This window comes from Scyliorhinus canicula, chromosome 21, assembly GCF_902713615.1.
Source record: "Scyliorhinus canicula chromosome 21, sScyCan1.1, whole genome shotgun sequence".
NCBI lineage: Eukaryota > Metazoa > Chordata > Chondrichthyes > Carcharhiniformes > Scyliorhinidae > Scyliorhinus > Scyliorhinus canicula.
In genome coordinates, this window is record NC_052166.1 from 3,379,641 (window position 1) to 3,386,909 (window position 7,269).

Below are 7,269 nucleotides of genomic sequence, written 5' to 3' on the forward strand. Positions count from 1 at the left end.
TTACAGTCCCTCTCCTCCAGCTCTGAGGCGCTGCAGTCCCGCTCCTCCAGCACAGAAGGCGCTGCAGTCCTTCTCATCCAGCACGGAGAACGCTGCAGTTCCGCTCCTCCAGTTCTGAGGGCGCTGCAGTCCTGCTCCTCCAGCACCCAGGGCGCTGCAGTCCCGCTCCTCCAGCTCTGAGGGCGCTGCAGTCCTGCTCCTCCAGCACCCAAGGCGCTGTAGTCCCGCTCCTCCAGCACGGAGGGCGCTGCAGTTACTCTCCTCCAGCTCTGAGGGCGCTGCAGTAACGCTCCTCCAGGTCTGAGGGCGCTGCAGTTCCGCTCCTCCAACGCTCATTAAAATAGCGAGTCTGCAATAATTCTTTTCGGAAATGTTCGTTTTAAATATTGACCTGAGCGCTCACCCACCGGATGGTGAACGAAATAAAACAAACGAAGTAGTCGGAATTCAGAATTTTAAAATGCTGTCAAATTAGCTCCGTTCAATTAGATGGCTGAGGTTTCGGGGTCGGTGACTGTTTTGGAGGTGAAGCCGCAACCCGGAAATGGTTTATCGTTAGGGGGCGGTAGTGACGCCATTTGCGTGGCAGCGCCTGCAGGTGGGTGGAGCTAACTGAGTGGGCGGGGCCCCGAGGCGCAGCTGTGACCGGGAATGGGGGAGACGGCGGACCGGAAGTGGCTACGGCGAGGGACCGGAAGTGGCCGTCGTCAAGGGCGGCCTAGCTGGGAGGAGGTGTCTTCTGAAGCCTGTTTCACCCGACGGTCCCCGAGAGCGCGATGGAACGGCCGGTGAGTGAGAAAGCAGATACATCAATGAGTGGAAATGAGAATCGGAGTGACGGAAATGAGTCACCGCCCCGGGGGGGGGGGGTGGTGAAACATTGATGAGTTAAAATGTCCCTCACTCCAGGCGGGATGTGGCTGACTCCGGACAGAGATTCACCGGGAGGATGTCCGGCTGCGGCGGGGGCGGCGCGGGGGGGTGGACAGGAAGGAACCGAGCCCTCGGTGAAGGGTCAGCAACCGGGGGTGGGGAGAGGCTGAGAGGAGGTGAGGGGCTGGAGGTTCAGAGGGGAGGTGAGGGGCTGGAGGCTGAGGGGAGGTGAGGGGCTGGAGGCTCAGAGGGGAGGTGAGGGGCTGGAGGCTCAGAGGGGAGGGGTGAGGGGCTGGAGGCTCAGAGGGGAGGGGTGAGGGGCTGGAGGCTCAGAGGGGAGGTGAGGGGCTGGAGGCTGAGGGGAGGTGAGGGGCTGGAGAGGGGTGAGGGGCTGGAGGCTGAGAGGGGAGGGGCTGGAGGGTCAGAGGGGAGGTGAGGGGCTGGAGGCTGAGGGGAGGTGAGGGGCTGGAGAGGGGTGAGGGGCTGGAGGGTCAGAGGGGAGGTGAGGGTCTGGAGGCTGAGGGGAGGTGAGGGTCTGGAGGCTGAGAGGGGAGGTGAGGGGCTGGAGGCTGAGAGGGGAGGTGAGGGGCTGGAGGTTCAGAGGGGAGGTGAGGGGCTGGAGGTTCAGAGGGGAGGTGAGGAGCTGGAGGCTGAGAGGGGAAGTGAGGGGCTGGAGGCTGAGAGAGGAGGTGAGGGGCTGGAGGCTCAGGGGAGGGGTGAGGGGCTGGAGGCTCAGAGGGGAGGGGCTGGAGGCTCAGAGGGGAGCGGTGAGGGGCTGGAGGCTCAGAGGGGGGGAGGTGAGGGGCTGGAGAGGGGTGAGAGGCTGAGAGGGGAGGGGCTGGAGGGTCAGAGGGGAGGCTGAGGGGTGAGGGTCTGGTCAGAGGTGAGGGGCTGAGAGGGGAGGTGAGGGGCTGGAGGCTGAGAGGGGAGGTGAGGGGCTGGAGGCTGAGAGGGGAGGTGGTGCAAACCTTTCACCCAGAGGGTGGGGTGAGTATGGAACTCGCTCCCTGAACGCTGCAGGAGGCAGACACCTTCCTAACATTGAGGAAGTATTGAGATGAGCACCTGTGATCCCAGGGCTTTGGGCTGGGAAACGGGATTAGAATAGTTTGGTTACTGTTCATCACCAGCACAGACTCGATGGGCCAAAGAGCCTGTTTTGAGCTATAGAATGCTGAGCCCAATGGGGCTGATGGAGGTGGATGAAGCTTTGGCTCAGAGTTCTGGACAAGGGACGGACAATTGTATTTATATGGCTGCGTCCAGTTCAGTTTCTAATCAATGGTAACCCCAAGGATCTGTTGACCCGTGGGGGATTCGGTGTTGGTCAATGGTAACCTCCAGGGTGATAGTGGGGGTGGATTCAGTGATAGTTAATGGTATGGGTGGCATGGTAGCACACCTGTTAGCACTGTTGCTGCAAACCTCCAGGGTCCCAGGTTCGATTCTCCGCTTGCTCACTGTCTGTGCGGAGTCTGCACGTTCTCCCCGTGTCTGAGTGGGTTTCCTCCGGGTGTTCCAGTTTCTTCCCACAAGTCCCGAAAGACGTGCTTGTTAGGTGAATTGGACATTCTGGATTCTCCCTCTGTGACCCGAACAGGCGTCGGAATATGGCGACGAGGGGCTTTTCACAGTAACTTCATTGCAGTGTTAATGTAAGCCTACTTGTGACGCTAATAAAAATTATTTTTAGTATAACCTCCACGATGTTGACCGGGGGGGAGGATTCAGTGTTGGTCAACGGTAACCGCCTCCCCCATGCTGTCGACAGGGGGGGGTCAGTGATGGTCAATGGTACCACCCCCAGGATGTTGACAGTGGGGGGGGGGAGTCAGTAATCATCAATGCTCACCCCTGGGATCTTGACAGTGGGGAGGATTCAGCAGTGTTCAAAGCCATTGAATGTCAAGGGGAGATGGTTGGACTTTCTCTTCTTGGAGAAGGTCATCGCCCAAACCTATTGAACGCTGGTTTGATGTGACAGTCCGCGTGGAGATCTGACATCTGGTTTCATCCGCCCCTCCTGTTCACAGGGCATCGGGACGAGTGACTCAGTGAGTCTAGAGGCAGCACGGCTGGAAGACCTGGAGCTGACGGATCCCGACATGACGAATGCCCCTATATATTGTATCTGCCGGCGGCCAGACATTAACTGCTTCATGATGTGAGTGATTGCTGGTGGTGGGAGGGGAGGGATTCCGCAACATCCCCCTGTTTTTACCCTGCTGTGAATGTGCCCCCCCCCCCCCCCCACACACAGTTTTCCCCGGAATGCTGCCACATACTGAGGATTCCTGGTTGCCCTTCTGTCATTTGACTGACGGTGGGCTGTTCTCCTCGGAAAGCCTTCACGGTCTGACCTGCATATCACCCTTACCTAGGCTTGCTAACGCAGTGATCAGGGGGCTTCCCACTGGTGCATTTAAGGAGGGACGAAGGACTGGATAAAATGAAGAAATGAGTTGATGGACAGGGGCGGGGGAGGAAACCAGAAAACCCCATGATCAGAGGGGCTGAATGGCCTGTTTCTGGGCCGCACAACTCCTATGGGCAGCACGGTGGTTAGCACTGTTGCTTCACAACTCCAGGGTCCCAGGTTCAATTCCCGGCTTGTGTCACTGTCTGTGCGGAGTCTGCACGTTCTCCCCGTGTCTGCGTGGGTTTCCTCCGGGTGCTCCGGTTTCCTCCCACAGTCCAAAGTTGTGCGGGTTAGGTGGATTGGCCATGCTAAATTGCCCTTCGTGTTCAAAAAGGTGAGTTTGGGTTACGGGGATAGGGTGGTGTGAGCTTCAGTAGGGTGTTCTTTCTAAGAGCCAGTGCAGACTAGATTGGCCGAATGGCCTCCTTCTCCACTGTAAATTCTATGAGATATACGGACAACCCAATAATTCGGCACACTTCCATTTAATCAATTTCCCTCTCTCGTCGACGCCCCCCCCCTCACTGGGCCAAAGCAACCACCGTTACTGCAAATTTTTTCAGGTAAAGTCTCACGTGGCACTTCTCTTCGAGCCTTCCTTGGGCATTATTGTGGGAAGGCGCTCCCGCAGTGCCTGCCAACTGAATGTTCCCGGGTTCCACTCCTGAGATCGTTTTTCCCATACTGAGGGAGGTGCTGGTGTGCACCGGGGGAAAGAGAGTTGGAATCCTCAGTTGGGTCTTGGTAGCTGACACACTGGTGCCCGTACTAGGGCACAGGGGTTTGAGCTGCCCTTGCGGTGTTTATGGTGAGGGGGTGGGGGCAGCTTTTCCATCGCCACCCAGAGATTTCAGGGAGGGGCCGGTTGCGTACCATCTTTGCAAGGACCAGTGACACAGGAAGAGGCGGCAGTCACAAGCAGCAATCAAGCCCTGCTGCCACGGCACGGTGCTGGGCAAACACAATGGGCAAAGTTGATGGGGCCGAGCGGGATGCGGGCAGGGATGTAACCCTGAACCCTGGCGCGGGGGCAACCCAGTGTCTCCCCCCACCGAACACTACCCGGCAATTCTTTACAAGTGTGGGAACCCTGGGTGTTTGCTTTGCTCCTGATCCCCGCAGTTCAATAGCTGTCTTGCCACTTGGATTCACTCATGAAATGCGTCCCAGTTCTGCTCTGGCCGTGCAAAGCGTTTTGGGGGGGGGGGGGGGGAGGGTGGGGTGGCGAGGATGATATCGGGCGGCATTTCCGTATTAATCTGGTCTTTTTCCCCCCCTCCCTGCTCTTGCCAGTGGCTGCGACAAATGTAACGAGTGGTTTCATGGGGATTGCATTCAGATCACCGAGAAGATGGCCAAGGGAATCCGGCAGTGGTACTGCCAGCAGTGCCGAGGTAAGATCGCCCACCGCCCGCTCCTTTGCCCGCAGTTCCCACCGCGCTTTATTTCACTGGGCCGTGCACCCCAGCGACCGGCCGACCCAATGAACCAAGCACATTGTTTCGGTTGGCCGCGATAGGCTCAACGCACCCAAGCTCACCCAAAACAAATCCAAAACCGTTCAATACGATTGCTCGACTGGGTAGCATTTGATGAACAATCCTGAGTGCGCCCATAGCTACGTTACCAACCGGTTAAAGATTACAGGCGGACCCTGTAATGTGGTTCATTTACACTTGCTTGAGGTACCATACATTTATATGCAGGGCCCCATCCTCTTCAAACAAAATTAATATGGTCAAGCCTTGCGCAGCACGGTGGCATAAAGGATTAGCACTATGGCTTAACAGCGAAAGGGTCCCAGGTTCGATTCCCGGCTTGGGTCACCGTCTGTGTGGAGTCTGCACGTTCTCCCCGTGTCTGCGTGGGTTTCCTCCGGGTGCTCCGGTTTCCTCCCACAGTCCAAAGACGTGCAGGTTAGGTGGGTTGGCCATGATAAGTTGCGCTTAGTGACCAAAAAAGGTTAGGAGGGGTTATTGGGTTACGGGGGTAGGGTGGAAGTGAGGGCGTAAGTGGGTCGGTGCAGACTCGATGGGCCGAATGACCTCCTTCTGCATTGTATGTATGTTCTTTGTTTAAAATTACCCTGTAGTCCCTGTTACTTGACCGCAAGACCAAGCAGTGTCAACTCGCCGATCAATCAGCGCCCTTTTCTCCTCCAATATAAATTATGGTGATTATCTGAAAGTTGGCTTTCTTGCATTTCTCCTGAGAGAGAGACTCCACGTCCCTGTTCAGCAATAATGAAGCTGAGTGTTGTCCGTCTGCTTCAGAGGAATCTGCGTGCAGTTGGCTTCACGGCCCGGCGCGGTTGCCAGGGGAGAGCGGTTCCTCCAGTGCTCGGCTGATCAAACCCGCACGCGGATTCGGACCTTCACGACAGGCTCGACCATCCCGTGCTCGCAAAAGACAAAACTCTGTTCAACTGGGCAGCACTTGTTGAATGCTCCCGAGTGCGCTGCAGCTATGCTAACGAGCAGTGAAAGATAATCAGTCAAATCCGGGAATGTTCCTTACTTTCACCACGGCCCTGCCCCTTGCTTCCCTCGCAGTTACCGACCCGACGCTCGCGATCAAATACCGTCAGAAAAAGGCAAAAGAGAAGGAGAGAGAGCGTGACGGAGAGGCGGCGCTGGAGAAGGAGAGGAGGACGGAACAGGGCGAGACAAAGATGGACAAGAGAAAAGTGGCAGCAAATGTAAGGGCCGTGATTTATCTTGGGATTAATTGGAGCTGATAATTGCGTGGGGAGAGGGGCGAAGGGGGTTATGGGATGTGGCTGAAAGGTAGGTTCATCAAATCGATCCTCAGACTGAAAGAGTGGTCAGGCACCTTGCCACAAACTCCAGTAATTAGCCCCCCCCAAACACAGTCCGTAACCCCCCCCCCCCCCGTCACAGTCTGTAAACTCCCCCACCCCCCACGTCACAGTCCGTAAACTCCCCTCCCCGTCACAGTCCGTAAACTCTCCCCCCCCTCCATCACAGTCCGTAAACTTCCCCCCTCCCCCCTGTCACACTCCGTAAATGCCCCCCCCCGACACAGTCCGTGAACTCCCCCCCCCCACCGTCACAGTCCGTGAACTCCCCCCCCCCCCCAGTCACAGTCCGTAAACTCCCCCCCCCGTCACAGTCCGTGAAATCCCCCCCCCCAGTCACAGTCCGTAAACTCCCCCCCCCGTCATAGTCCGTAAACTCCCCCCCCCAGTCACAGTCCGTAAACCCCCCCCCCCAGTCACAGTCCGTAAACTCCTCCCCCCAACCCCGTCATAGTCCGTAAACTCCCCCCCCCCGTCACAGTCCGTAACACCCCCCGACCCCGACACAGTCCGTAAACACCCCGACCCTGACACAGTCCGTAACCCCCCCGTCACAGTCTGTAAACTCCCCCCCCCCGTCACAGTCTGTAAACTCCCCCCCCCGTCACAGTCCGTAAACTCCCCCCCCCCCGTCACAGTCTGTAAACTCCCCCCCCGTCATAGTCCGTAAACTCCCCCCAACACAGTCCGTATACTTCCCCCCCCCGTCACAGTCCGTAAACTCCCCCCCCAACCCCGACACAGTCCGTAAACTCCCCCCCCAACCCCGACACAGTCCGTAAACTCCCCTCCCCAACCCCGACACAGTCCGTAATCTCCCCCCCCCGTCACAGTCCGTAAACTCCCCCCCCCCCCGTCACAGTCCGTAAACTCCCCCCGACACAGTCCGTACACACCCCCTCCCCCTCGTCACAGTCTGTAAACTCCCCCCCGTCACAGTCCGTAAACTTCCCCCCCCCCAACACAGTCCGTAAACTCCCCCCCCCCCCCGCCCGTCACAGTCCGTAAACTCCCCCCAACACAGTCCGTAAACTTCCCCCCCCCCGTCACAGTCTGTAAACTCCCCTCCCAGTCACAGTCCGTAAACTCTCCCCCCCCCCCCCCCCGTCACAGTCCGTAAACTCCCCCCGACCCCGACACAGTCCGTAACTCCCCCCCC

The 7,269-nt window shown here is 58.0% G+C and overlaps 1 protein-coding gene across 1 annotated transcript; it reads left to right on the forward strand.

Moving 5' to 3' along the window:
• The first annotated feature begins 312 nt into the window (after positions 1-312).
• LOC119955895 (CXXC-type zinc finger protein 1-like) lies at positions 313-6,029 on the forward strand. Its single transcript, XM_038782553.1, has 4 exons — positions 313-788; positions 2,907-3,037; positions 4,586-4,686; positions 5,845-6,029. The coding sequence occupies exons 1-4, from the start codon at positions 777-779 to the stop codon at positions 6,027-6,029; spliced, it is 429 nt and encodes a 142-aa protein (XP_038638481.1). The 5' UTR covers positions 313-776.
• The last annotated feature ends 1,240 nt before the right edge of the window (positions 6,030-7,269 follow it).